The sequence below is a fragment of the Trachymyrmex septentrionalis genome, unplaced genomic scaffold, assembly GCF_001594115.1.
Source record: "Trachymyrmex septentrionalis isolate Tsep2-gDNA-1 unplaced genomic scaffold, Tsep1.0 scaffold42, whole genome shotgun sequence".
Classification (NCBI taxonomy): Eukaryota; Metazoa; Arthropoda; class Insecta; order Hymenoptera; family Formicidae; genus Trachymyrmex; species Trachymyrmex septentrionalis.
The window spans coordinates 886,350-901,045 of record NW_017305590.1 but is presented as its reverse complement, the minus strand read 5'-3'; the positions used below and the strand labels follow the sequence as shown (position 1 = coordinate 901,045).

Sequence of the window (14,696 nt, the reverse complement as noted above, 5' to 3'; positions counted from 1 at the left end):
AAGTCAAAAATTAATTACACGAATTACTTGAGCTCCTTTTTGTTACATTATCCAGTCTAGTTCTTCATGTCTTTAATGGCAAAAGGATCTCGCGCGGGAAAACGCGCCTCAACATCCATTCGACATGTGATTTCGCGCGCGACTTTACTCTTAAGTGAGCGCAAGTGTGCATTACACATACGCGTATAAACGTGCGTAAGATTACGATGTCCCCTGCTACCATCGTTGGCGGCAGCTTCACTTACGAGATCGCGAAGTGAATCTTGAGGCGAGTGACGAATCGCTCGACACCGTGTCATCACGACGTATCACGAGGCGTGGAACACCGGCAGACAGTACGCACTCTCTCACACACGCACCGTGATATTTATTGTCGCAAACGGAAATAAAAATAATGCGAGTGTATATACGGTATCGGCCGCCTGTGACATCAGACCCTCAATCAATCCGTTTTGCATGATGATGCATGAAGCGCATTCGGCGAACATCGCAAGAGGACACTTATCTGGGTGTGGACGTGACGAACGTTGCCCATATAAATCCTTTCGCCAGCACCGTAGAATCTCGATTATCTGAGCGGTTTAACGGTACGTTCGATCCTTCGCATTACGCTCACTTAAATATTTAATTCTGACCGCATATAGAGGAAAGTTACACACATTATATTATAAAAGATGATTACCTGGTTTTTGTTCATGATTTTTTTTATTTTATTGATGTATGAGACGATCTCAAAATTAGTGAATCGAAATATCATATTGCACCAAAAATTCTCGAAAGAAATAACTTTAAAAAAGTGTTTGTCATATTTTTGTTTCGAATACAGTAGTTTTGGGATATAAACTGTAAAACTGACTAATTACAGATTACGGTTAAACGGTTGTTGACCGTTTAATCATAATTATAATTGGTTAGTTTTGAACCTTTAGATTTAAAAAATAGTGTGTGACAAAAAGTGGCAAATAATTTTTTAACTTTTATTTTAAGAACTTTCTTCCTATGGTATTTTAATCCGCGAATTTTTGCAAATAATTATTTACGTTAAAATATAATTTGAAAAAAGTTGACCATTTAAACATTATCATTGTCCGCCGTTAATTCGATTAAAGTAAAGATGATGTAAATCTTGCGATAGTTGTTCTCGCATGTACTTCTTCTTCCTAGAACTCGTATTAATGACATGCGCATCTTTCAAGCGGATTATTCCAAACCGCAATCGATTTCTGACAAGGCTATCGTCCTATCCTATGCAAATATTGCAACGTGAAGGTCATTTTATTTTCTTTCTTGCAACTAGTTTCGATTCGCGATTAAATGATATACGTTTGTGAATTAGAAAGTCGATTAAATTAATCGTAAAGTAATTAAACTAATTAACTAAAATGCCATCATTAGGTAATCTAGAATTAAGTTGATTTTATAAACTGATTAAAAAATTTGTTATATTACAATTTATCAGCTGACGTCAATATATTAGGTGTAGTAAAAAGTCATCGCGTATTTTTTAGCTCAAAGTTGTATATACAATATCTTCGTCAATAATGAATGAAATTCAAATTTAAAAAAAGGGTTTTAAAGCTTGAAATCTCTACTTTTAAAAGCTTATCACATTTTTTAAGTTTATATGAGTTTGATAATTTTTACATACCAAAAACTACGAGCTGAAAAAGACGAAAAATTTTCTTCTCACTTTGTGGATTTGTAACGTGTCCAAAACGAATTTGAGAAAATTTTCGATTACCTATCGTGAAAGCTTGATACTTTCCCTACAAAATCGTTTTTTTTTAAATATTCCTACGACTTTTGATTACTGAGTTATCGCGGATTAAATAAAAGAATTATTTTGACTTTAATTGCTCATAACTCCATTAAAAATTGTCGTATCGTATAATTTAAAAAAGAGATTTTTAAAGCTGAAACTTTACTCTATCAAGATATATTGATATTGTTGGTAAGAAAGTAATTGCGGTTTGTACTGATAGATGTCTTTTAAAAAAACGCGATGACTTTTTACTACACCTAATATATATATATATTATACATATATTATATTACATATTAATATTTATGTGCTTACAGATTGATTAATATATTCGTATTGCTTAATCTGTACTGTCGAAAATATAAATATATTTTACAATTTATATTTAAAAAAAATTGTATTACTGTCAACTTTGACATTTTAAGAAAGGAAGAGTTACATACGAAATTAAACAATGACTATCAACAATAATAAATTTAATTTCGTTAATTATAACAAACGATTATGATTAATTTTAGAAAATAAAAAATACGTTTGTTCCAACTTATACAATTATCTTTATTAATTCGTGTAATGTCTGCGGATTGATCGAATTTAAGCGGTACACCTTAGTATACAATCCCGCTATTTAAACGCGACCGGTAAATTTTCTTGCGAGCAAACCACTTTAGTACATTACTGTAATCGAGTACGAGTCGAGACAATAAATTCGCATAAACATAAATGATGATTATGGGTCTACCTACGATATTGCGCGTCGCTTAGATCCGCGTACATCATATTAAGTATATCGAGAAAATTGCACGTTTTCTTTCGATTATATATTGTCACGAACTGAAACAAATTTATGTCAATCTCGGTATTGCAATTTATATTTTTTTATTAGACAAGAATATTATACAATTATATAATATTAATGCGCTCGGTAAAGAAATTATCTGTTATTACAGTTATTTCTAATAATCCCGGCACTTTTACAAAATGAGTCTATGAAGATAACGCTGAGAGATTCTCAACGATGATGTATCGTTATGGTTGCGGATATCCTGGTATATCCCTACATGCGTTTACCACAGCAATAACTGCGCCCTTGTCTTTTTACGATATATCGCGATCGATCTCGCAGAGATTTGCTGAGAGAAAGACGAGTAGGCACAAAGGTTCCATGCAAAGTGTCAGTGTGAAAAACTTGAAACACCATGAACGTAATTCGCAGAGCTTGGAATATAACGCTTCTGCGATAAAATAGTATCCGACCGATCCGTGCGTTCAATGCTTTTAATAAATTCATATCACAGAATACGATTCCATTTGTCGAATGTATATCGCTGTTCCGTATCTCGCACATTTTAATGTATTTATAAACTTGTGTATTAGATTAATGAATATTTCCATTATTGTAATGCTTTTATTATTCTATCAGAAAATTGGTTTTTTTTTTAAATTTTTCTCGTAATGAGAAGAATGAAAAACAAGAGGACATTTTTCCTTGAATTTTAGTTTACTATAATTTTTATATTGCATTGAAATTTTTATTTCAACGATTTATTTCAAAAAGTGTAACTGTTTTTAATTAATATTTTACGTGTTAAGAAATTCAATAAACATAATAAACACAACACAGATATCAAACGTTCATACTACAATTTATAGTTAGTGTGCAAGCTGTTCTTTATTTAGATTATAAATATTTATTTTCATTAAAATGATAGATAGTGCATCTCAATGAGACATTTTCGGCCGCGTAAAGTGTTTCTAGATCACGTTCGACTTTGGTTACCGTTTTGCAGCTATGTTTAGATCACGTTCAGCTGGTGACGATAAACTAGGTCGGATTAGCGCATTTCCTTGTGCGAGAGTTCTTTAGTTTATCAAAAAAGACTGTTGTCTTTTTTTTTCTCATATATTTCATAATTTCCGAGGATTATTGCCTTTTGCCATGCATCACATAAAAGTATTATAATTATGAATGTTTTTTGAAATTTTCATGTAATAATATCATACCTATTTGATATTTGTTGCATATTATATTGCAACAGGCAACGCGTATTTATTATCTATTGAACTGAGAAATCTGCAATTTAATTATAACATATTGTGATCTTTTATTACTCACATCTTGAATATAAATAAATACCATATCCAATTAATTAAAATCCGTTATTTACTGATAATATTTATTTAGATCAACTATTGAAAATTATATATTTGTATACGTATGATAATCTGAATATCAAAGCTTAAAGTTCACATGACATACTGTAGCGCGATAATCCAAATTGATTGCTAAATTTATCACGATTAACATGGCGTCAATAACAACTATGATAATCATAATAATTAATGCTATTTCTATGATAAAGGTAACTCGAAAATATTTTATTCTATCTTCATGTTTTTATAAATTGTCTCGGCAAAGTATATTTCACTGTCCAGTTATTCAAAGAGTCGGATATCTTTCGCTACGCACACAAGTAATGAGTTGTCCGAATAACTTGAATGCTTGTAACCGGATTTCGCAGATAAACGGATTTTCCGCATACATAGCAATTCATTGCGTCGCATTACGCACGTTTCATCTCACGGTAATTAAATTACATTTGCATTACCTTGACATCAACTGTTACATGCTGGCTCTTCAAAATTATACCCAAAATTAAAGCAGTTAAGCGATCAAAGCGATTGTTCCAATAAATTATCAATGAGATTATTTTGTTTGTTGTATAAATAACGCATCTCCTTAATTTTCTTCAGATGGGGCGATTACTCATATGGATGCACTTCTCGCTGTTAATCGTGCTATTAGCATCGGTGCAGAAAACTACAGCATGCAGCTGTGCGCAGGCCCATCCCCAAACCAAGTTTTGTGAATCAGATTTTGGTAATTTCACGGTCAATAATATGTCTCAATTGTTGATATCATATATATTACATAGAGCAAAAAATATAAATTGATATTTTAATAAATATTTCAATTCTAATTTTATTCAAATATTACATTATTTTTTTAACGAAATGTATTAATATCTTATTTTTGTCTATATATAATTTTAATGATAGGAATATTAATATTCAGCTTTGTGTAATATTTTATAATGTATTTTATATATAACCTTTTTAACTTGATAATTTTATAACATGTTTTATAATTTTCTATAATAATTGTATAAGTTTTACGTATCTTAGATATACTGATATGTAGCCAATGTATTACAATTTTCTATAAAATTATTCGACTATTATACGCTAAATAACAGCGAAAATCACTTTTCGATCTTTCTAAAAGTCTTTGGCCACAGTTAATTACGTTCTTCTGTCGCAGTCGTCGTGGTGAGGGTGAAAAAGGTTCTCCCCGTCAACGACTATGAGATCGCTTACAAGGTCAAGATAAACAGGGTGTTCAAGGTGCGTATTATTGTGCCGGCGAAACATTACCGCGCGCAGAGAGACGTTCGTCGTGTTCATCGCGAAATGCAATCTATGCTTAACCTTACGCCTCTGCTTCTTCCTCGCGCAGTCGAACCCAAAGGCCGACATGGCACTGATGCAGAACCTTTTACGGACACCATCCACGGACTCGATGTGCGGAGTGACACTGAGCGTCGGCGACACGTACGTTCTAAACGGAAGAATCGTCTCGGGAAAAGCACTCATATCGAACTGCGGGCTCTCGATAAGATGGGCCGATACGACTACTAGGCAACGCAAAGGATTGAGACAGCTCTATCAACAGGGCTGCGTGTGTGATGTAAGTGGATTATATCTTATCTGTCGTCACACTTCAATTGTATTCCTTCGATTATTAATTTCGTAATATTTTGAAGAATACACTAGTATAAAAATTTTAACTAGAGAGTATCACAAGATATTCTATTCAACATCTGTTAGATATTGAAGGAACAATAATCCAATCCCTTGAGTTAAATAATATTTTGTTTTGTTTTAACTTTCGTATATATCAAAATGCAAATCAATTTAATTCTGTGGTTAAATTGCTTAGCTTGTTTTAAAGCAAATAACGTTCACGAACAAAATATATGCTCTTAATAAGTAATTAACTAAATTTTAGTGTTTAATATATTTAATTGTTTAACATCATTGTTTTAATTAATGCGTATGGTATATTAAATAGGAACTTATAAAATTTATAGAATGGAAACTGTAGAAATCCTAGTGGCAACCTAAGGAAATACTCGTATTGAGTAGGAGTAGAAATTGCAGTGGCAACCTAAATAGAAATAAAAATAATTCAACTGGATATAATTTGAAATTATGAATTTAACAGTTTAAACAGCAAGAAATGCTTTAGAATTTTATTATTAATGAGGATTAATAATTAATAATATTGCTTTTCTCACGATATATTACGTTGTTTGATTATAACCATAATTAGAATCAAATTTATCGTACATTTGAAAATTAGAGAGAATAGAATTTCTAATAAATACATCGAAATATGAATTCAATGTACATTGAACAGGAACTTGTAAATCATACGCAAAATCAAATATTTTTTCAACTGATTCCACGAAACCAACTCGCTGCGTGAAAGATTTAAGGCAATGAATCACATACGCTGTAAATCTCGGTCGATTTTATACAGTCGAGAATGCTTCTCAAAAATGGAGTGTCCTAAAAATACGCGACCAAAGAACTGCGCGGATATCCGCGCATTTGTTCAATCACTGTTGACTTATGCGTGACGCGAGTTTACGTGGCTAAGAATACGAGATCGTAAGGAAGAGCGCGGAAAAAAATGGCCTGGTTTTTGTATCGCAGATTCTGTACACACACTGGAGGCGCAAGGGTGCCGTGCTAGAGTCCAGCGGCGGAAAGAATTGTCTGTGGGAAAGTACGCCAGGCCCCCAGGATTGCCAAGAAAAATACGGCGTGTGCATGGCGTCATCCAGCGGCTGCTCCTGGGTTCCCTCAGTCCCGTACAAGAATTGTATTAAGGAGTATCAGCGTAAACGCGAGCAACAAAGGTCGCGAGAACCTTAATCGTCACTTTCGTATCGTGCTCCGTATTCGTGTCCTCGTGCGATGGGAAGCGACAGAATTTATCATTTGTAAAATGATGCGACGTGTCTGCCAGACAATTTGATGACGGACGCATCGCGTAATCAAATGAGGAACGATGAAATACAGCGATGTGGTACGGCGATAGTTTAATGGAAAGCTGCATGTTTGCAGCGCGTATAAATGCAAGAGACCTGAACTTCTGCTATGTATTACATGGAATAATTAAGTAACATGATAGTTTATTAATGAGTTACCGCGTACGTAGATGCGTGAGGCAAAAGAGAATCCCCGTACTTTAATAATAAATAGTTGCATTAACCGTTGAAAGCAATAACATTCTGCTTTGTAAATTGCCTTTATATTTTTAGTAGTGTTTTCGAATAAAATCGGATTTATCTAAAAATGACAATGCGTTAGGTCTTTGGAACTGAAAAGTAAACGGATGAGCTTTACTTGTGAGAGATGCAACTGTATGTATGTTCGTTAACGATGACATTACTTTTCGAGCTAATTTTTATACAGATTTCGATGGTGGACAGAAACAATTGTATTGAGGAACCGATACTATGCAATTTTAACAATCGCCTATCGTCTGTTAAATTATTCGTGACTTAGATTCGATAATAACAGCATTGGCTAATTTTATCCTATAGTTTATAATGGCAATTTAACTCGTTTAACACATTGTGGCTATATCACAAACAGAAAAAGTATTAATTAATTATTGATAGGTCTAACCGACGTGTGGTGCAATCGACCCTTAATTATTCGATTATTATTACCGAGGGGTAAGTTTGCATCGCTTAGATATTTTGAAATGCGTGGATATATTATATGGATTTCATCGCTGAAATATATATGAGCGATTACTGTCACGATTATTCTCTCGCTCTTAACGAGTTGTATATATATTATGTATTGTTTATGTATATTATGTATCATTAAATTATTCCTCCAATTATCGTTGTATGTAGTCTTAGACGTCGTTAAAAATTCATTCGTACTTTATTACATTTCATAATATGTTATGCGCATTTTAGATCTAAATTAAATCGTAGTGTATGTATACATTTGTTATTTACATTCATTATTATTCATAGTTCAGAAATTATTTAATCTAATGAAATTATTTAATCTGATGATAATAACTGAATCTCTATAATCTTATAAATATATGTAGAAGGTTTTGAGTTGTAAAAATACATTTATTATTTTTACTCTACTAATAATATATTGTTCTATGTATCTATGGATACATAGTTTCATTAACGTTAAGTGAAAGCAGTTTATGTAGATCAAAATTCAGAATATAAAATACAAAGAATGCTAAAATTTTATATGTATGTGCACTTTCGAATGAAAAAATATCTATTTTTTACATATAAACGTTTTATCTAGTTTAGCTCTTAATTGTGGTACTTTTGTAAGTATTACGTGACATGTAGAATAAAAATAAATGAAAACAGTTGTTCTTATAAGCATGTCCTCATTAAAACACATCATATATCATTCTTTTAATAATTATTAAAAAATTTCTTGTTTTTTTAAACATGAAAAAATGAATATTTTAAATATGTTAATTGACTTTACTTACCATTTCGCGATGATTTGGATAATAACTCTGTTCAATCAGGGGGAAGTTGTCTTTACCTAAACGGCGCTGTAGTCCCAGCAGGTGAGCAAATACCCAAGGTTTGTCCTATTTCATAGAATACGATAGCAATTACTGAAAGGGTCACTTATAATGTGCATGTAAGAAAGATACATATATAACGCAAAATCGATACAGGACATCACAGTGAAGAGCCTCATACAATATATATATATTTACGCATACAACATGTACATTAAAATTTTTATCGTCATCCTATTTAATTTCTGTATTTTTAATACAGGTGAAATTTTACAGGTTAAAAATTTTTAATATTAATAAAAATAAAATAATGTTTTGATATAACGTATTAATTTTATGTGTGTGTGTGTGTGTGTGTGTGTGTGTGTGTGTGTGTGTGTGTGTGTGTGTGTGCGCGCGCGCGCGCGCGTGTGCGTGTGCGTGTGTGTAAATATATTATATTTGTTACAGATTTTTACTTATTTGTAGATGACTGAAATTATAATATTCTTAATAAACTTTATTTTCTTTATTATGTTTTGTAAATAATAATTAGAGAATTTATAAAGACGATAATTCTACCGTAATAATACATTACCTGAAAGTTGTAAATTGCTGTGAGATTATTAACGCTAGGTACACCGCCATACATCAGACCAAGAAGAAGATTCTTGTAATCTTCTCCAGCATCTCGTAGATTTTGACGTATCAATACGAAATCAGGTTTGAACGATCTGATAACAAATAATAATAGGTGCTACGTATCCATTGTTTGATATTGGTTTAACATTTTAAATAATAAGTACTTCTGTCTCATTACGTTATTATATTTAACACATTCTTTAAAAGTTTTTATACATTATGTGTTATACACAATATTAATTTTTTGAATTTTTTAAAATATTATTTTAATTTATTTCTGGATAATTTAATTTCATATTGAAGAGTCTAGGAGAAACGCAGAGTAATATTAAACTGTTGAAATAATATTAAATTATAAAAGTTATGTTAAACTATTTAAATCATGCATTTTAGTTTAACGCAGAGGATCAATAAAATGATTGGGATGCAGAAACTATTCTCAAAAAATTCATGCTCCAATTTCATCTTACCGAATAACTTTGGTCCCGTTACGATAGACAGCCATGGACACTACGGTGCCCGCCTCGCTTGCCGTCAGGGACAGTTCTCGAAATTCCGCCTGCTCCACGCGAATTTCATAATCGCCATGCAATCTGCGTCCTCGGAAGTATTTGCTCCAGTCGGTATTTTGGTCATCGATCACCAGCAAAGTAAAGCATCGGTCCTTGCTGTATGACGAGCCTCTAGTCGCGCCAGATACCGCCGCTCCCAAAATAGAAGCACCCTACGCATCATTTTAGCTGTCACATACTGTGACATTCTCGGCTTGCAACATATCCGACCAAATGGAAGATTGATTATAATTAACGTCTCTATGAATGACAGGAAAATGCTTTTGAGAAAGCCAGATTTAAAAGTTTCGAAAACACAGAACTGATAGAGAGATGTTGAAAGAGATATTTTGAGAAAGATTTTGGGATATTTCTTATTTAATCAGAATTATTAATGACTAAATTAATTATTAAATAATTATAAATGAAAATTAGATCGATGAGAATAAATTAAATAATAGAGAGGATCCCGTTTTTGAAACGAATTTTAATATAATATTAATATTCATATTTGCTTTGACTGTGAAAATAGGATTTTTCCTATTATTTAATCAATTATTAATAACCCTGTCTCTCTTGTTCGTTTCAATAATGATTAAGCGACGAAATTATTTGTCATTGTATTAAATCTGATTCTGTTAGACCGAAATTGTCGGATAAATTTAAATAAGGAAAATGAAATAAGGGGAATGAAATTGACTTGCCTGGTCGCGGGCGGCACCGGTTAAGCTCTGTACCCGCTGGAGCAAACTCTCCCGTGTCTTCGCCGGCGAGGATGGTGCGCTAGTGGTCCGCGAGCCAGGTCTCAGGTTGAGACTGAGATCGCCGCCGATGGGCTGCGGTGGTCCCTGGGGTGGGACACCCGGGATCGGCGGCTGGGTCGGCAATGGTATCGGGCCCGGTTGAGACTGCAGGGGTCGGTCTGGCACTGCTTGATACGGCTGAGACGAGTCCTGTCGGCCCACGGTGGCCATCCCAGGATCCGCGTTGGGCTCATCGTCGAGCTCCGAGCTTAGGTCCCCTGACGAGAACCTGGAAGACAAGCTATGGTGGTCGTCGTGACAGTGACAATCGGTCGGCAGGTCGCGCACTGACGCTGTCGTGTCTGACTGCGTTAAATGCACATCGATCACAGCCATTCGGTGCTGATGGGATGACGAGCATGGAGATGACGTCGGCAATGAGGCTGGGCGGTCGCTAATCGGCCGGCGCTGCATGCGTGCTGCTACGGATCTTATGTCTATTTCGATTGCGAAGTAGGCGGTCACGGCGTCGTTCAGTTCAAAGTAGCGTATTTGTTTCTTTTTTCTTCATCCATTAGGCGGTAATCTCTTTTTTTGCTCAAATGATTTGTTGCGCGTCGAACAAAATGAGCGACCTAAATACGAACAATGCCTATAGGACATCCGCACGAAACCACGTTGCTGCACATTCACATCATCGATTTACATTACGTGTAAATATGGTTACTCATAAGTAACAGCGAGATTTACGTCATAAATATAAAGCAAGAGATGAAAGACGCGATATCGCTGATGAAGGAGGAAAGGTAGCGTTGTGCTAACGTTGCCGTGGGTAAAGCAACGTTAGCGCGATGGCTTGATATCGTGGCGTGCATCCAGGTTGCTGCATTTGGGGCAATGCTGGAAGCGGTATTTTTAACGAGCTACATGCACATATCCATATTTGTCGAATACGAAGGACTTGAAATTATTAATAAGAACATTATGGTACTGTGCTTGGATTCTCTGTCAATAACGTAGAATGTACTTTGAAATAAGCGGAGGTTCCCAAATACCTCGATATAATCTCTTTTAATATTTAAAACTCTCCCTTAATCGATTAACAGTATTTTAAGAATTAATTTTATAGGATTTTATAGGATTAATTTTATAAAATTTTTAATATTTTAAGAATTAATTTTATAGGATTTTATAGGATCAATTTTATAGGATTTTTAAGAATTAATTTTATAGGATCGCGCGAAGTTTCGATAACCGTAAATATAAAAGAAAGTAAAGAAAAATCTCTTTTGAGCTTCCTATTATATCAACATTTCTTTATATACTTATAAATAAAAAGATATAAAGAGTGTTTTATTAAAAATATATTTTCATGTTTATATGCAAATGTATAGGTTTAACGGAGATCCTCGCATAAATGATTTCGCAAATTAGTGTGGGAACCTTCGTGTCGAATTCAGCAATCCTAATTTTCAATACTGAAAGTTTGACATGTTGTTGCTTGCTTAATGGCCGACTCAGGTAAGCACTCGTGTCCGGCTAATTAGACAGAGGAATCTATTTTCTCTTCACAGGCGCACTATGGGAGCCGAGAGCGTGCAGAATATTGAGAGGTATCGCGCACATTGTTTTAAAGGCCGATCATTATCATGCACACGCCAGTGTGCGTAAATTGACTCTATATAAGAGGTACTCGTAAAAACAGGATTTAGCTCGGCAATGTGATACATAAGTTTTCATCAAGTATATACCTTTCAACAACGTATTCACTCTCAGCAGCAGGTAGAGAGCGACGTTTCGGTCGAAATATTTCCATGCCGGATTTTAATTATAGGAATCTCTGGACCTCGTCCGATAACAGACGACCGGTAATTACGTTAAAAGTGCATTAAAGCGCGCAATATAATGAGAGTATAGAGCGCTATTCGCAATTATAAATTATTGCTACATTTATACGCAGTAACGAAACAAAGAAATAAGATTAAGTCACGTAAATTGCTTATTTTCAACCGTAAAAACGTTTTCTGATGAGTATTGAGAGATGTGTATCGTCTCAAGTTCATTATCGATCCCATGCGTTCTAGAAATATTCCATGAAATCAATCCGGGAGATTGGCGGACGCAATACAATACAAAATACAAAAAAATGCATCGCATTTCGTTTCAATCATGCAGATTCCAAATTCGGACTGACATTTTTCAATATGCTTGCGTCAATAAAATTACGGAAAGTATACAGAAGATGACTTTAATCCTTTGAGCATATATAAACATGCACAGCACCGTAGATTAAGTCCACAAAATAAATAAGCGCAAGATGAAATGCCAGTCCTACAGATCTGATGTATCAACGACTCACCTCCGTTTCAGGTAGTTGACATTAGAGGTGAAGGACTGACGAAAACTGGAGAATGAAATGTTGCCGGGTGATGGAGCTGTACCACAGTACTTGGCGCAACCGCCGCGGCCGGTAATCTTGATGGTTACACCGAGCTCGTTGCTGCGACGAAACGGCTCCCGGTTTCGTTGCTCGGACCGTTAGCGATTTAGAAGATAACCCGTTTCAGTTCTTTGTCGTGGCGATGATCCTTGCACTGCTGACGATGCGACGTCGCCGTGACGCGCGAAATAGGTCGTTCGTTGTGGGTCGATGGATCGTGTCGCTAGATCCCAGATCGATGGGACGGGCTTTCTTTGCTTGATGCGTCGCGGGATAAATTTCAACGTAAGGTAATCCGAAAGGAAAGGATGAAATAAGAGGAGGTGAGGAAGGAGAAAATAAACAATCCAAGTTGAAATCTGCAAATAGAAGAGATAAAAGGATTTGAATGCCGAGTAATTGAATCAATTATACTCGTAATTATTATAGACGCTGCGTTTGTCTTAGCACCGAGACATGATTGTGTCTTCTGATTCTTGTTCACGTAAATAAGACTGTAATTGTATAAATAGTTGTATAAGCAGGTAGTTGTATTATTTGGATCCATTGAATAAATGAGAACGCGGTATTTTTTATCAACGATATTATTTGTACAATAATTATTATTAATTTTTTATACTTTTTATATTGTTTTTTCTATATTTGAACAAATAAACATATGTAGAATTTTTATTTATCAAAATATATTATTTTGTAATTTAATAACAATTAAAATTTATTAAATTTTATTTCTATTCTATAATATTTTCGGATTATTCAAAGCAAATTAATTATTTTTTTAAATACGAAGGTTCGATACTTTTTAATATAATTCAATTCTACAAAGTAATATTATACCTGAGTGCTGATATATATAATACTTGGATTCTTTATAACGCTGAGAAATTTCTTTTTAATTCGAGTGGCTTAAACGAAATGACCTATTTCTGCTATAAACGATACACTTTTATTGTACAAGACATCTCTTCGTAATTGGGTTCTCTCGTGTATCGGAAATAATAAGCTAGGATTATAAAACTCACTCGTGATTCTGTTACTTTCTTTATGTTATGCTTTATGAATGTTTGTGCATATTATGATATTAACAGCTTATGATATCAAAAATATGACAAGATTAATTTTTTTATGAATGCTTAAGCTCAGACATTCGCGGAAATATGAAAGAAATCCAGTAAAATTTCACGAAAAATTCATAGGGTAGATAAAAAGCATATTTTAAACAGTTTAAAACATTATTAATTGCTATTTTTAATATGTTTTAAATATGTATTTTATAACACTGTTTTTAAAGTATATTTGAAGCATTAAAAACATATTTAAGAAGAAACATAATGATTTATTCTTAAAAAAAAAACATTAGTCTTTGCCAAAAACCTCTGAAAATTCAATAGAATAGATAAAACTCTTCCAATGGTATCCTACTTTAATTTTTAAAATCCTTTTTTTAAATTTTCTAATAGTTTTGCGATAAAAAATGCTGCTGTTAAATCGAGGAATAAAGAGTACTTCGAAATCACGTATTATGCATTAAGAGGGAAAAGTTACGGGTGTAACCGGTGTGACCAATGACTCGTAATATAAGGCTCATGAAAATCGATAGTCGAGGCGCGATTTTGCTTGGAATTTCAGAAATGCTTCATGGCATCGCGCGAGTACACATTTACGTATTCTTGGAACATACGCGCGGCACGGAAATGCTACTTCTATGGGTTGCTTCGTCGATCGTATCACCGGGTAGAGCGCACCTTTTCTTGAAGAACTCTCGCGGGATAATTCTATGCTCATTGCGGGAAAAGAAGCGTCGAGGAAGCAATGATACATTCCGATCGTTAATATTTGTTTCTTCCGTACTTCTTCGATAATAGGGAGAACGTGCACGATTCGCAGAACTGGTGAAGTTCGCGTGTATCTCCAACATTCAACT

General features: G+C 34.1%; 2 protein-coding genes across 3 annotated transcripts in view; one reads left to right on the top strand and one right to left on the bottom strand.

Annotated features, from left to right (window-relative positions):
• LOC108751244 (metalloproteinase inhibitor 1) overlaps positions 1-6,959 on the top strand; it is a 31,817-nt gene extending 24,858 nt beyond the window's left edge. For both annotated transcript variants that reach the window (XM_018491328.1, XM_018491327.1), the window contains exons 2-5: positions 4,517-4,643; positions 5,085-5,167; positions 5,280-5,510; positions 6,542-6,959. In XM_018491328.1, coding sequence (XP_018346830.1) covers positions 4,517-4,643; positions 5,085-5,167; positions 5,280-5,510; positions 6,542-6,763 — 663 coding nt within the window. In that variant the 3' untranslated portion in view covers positions 6,764-6,959. The remainder of the gene's footprint in view (positions 1-4,516; positions 4,644-5,084; positions 5,168-5,279; positions 5,511-6,541) is intronic.
• Positions 1-12,751, bottom strand: part of LOC108751245 (synapsin) — a 44,187-nt gene extending 31,436 nt beyond the window's left edge. Inside the window, exons 1-5 of the mRNA XM_018491329.1 lie at positions 12,692-12,751; positions 10,294-10,621; positions 9,509-9,762; positions 8,995-9,130; positions 8,379-8,483 (exon numbers count right to left, since the gene is read on the bottom strand). Coding sequence (XP_018346831.1) covers positions 8,379-8,483; positions 8,995-9,130; positions 9,509-9,762; positions 10,294-10,563 — 765 coding nt within the window. The 5' untranslated portion in view covers positions 10,564-10,621; positions 12,692-12,751. The remainder of the gene's footprint in view (positions 1-8,378; positions 8,484-8,994; positions 9,131-9,508; positions 9,763-10,293; positions 10,622-12,691) is intronic.
• Between the last annotated feature and the right edge of the window lie 1,945 nt (positions 12,752-14,696).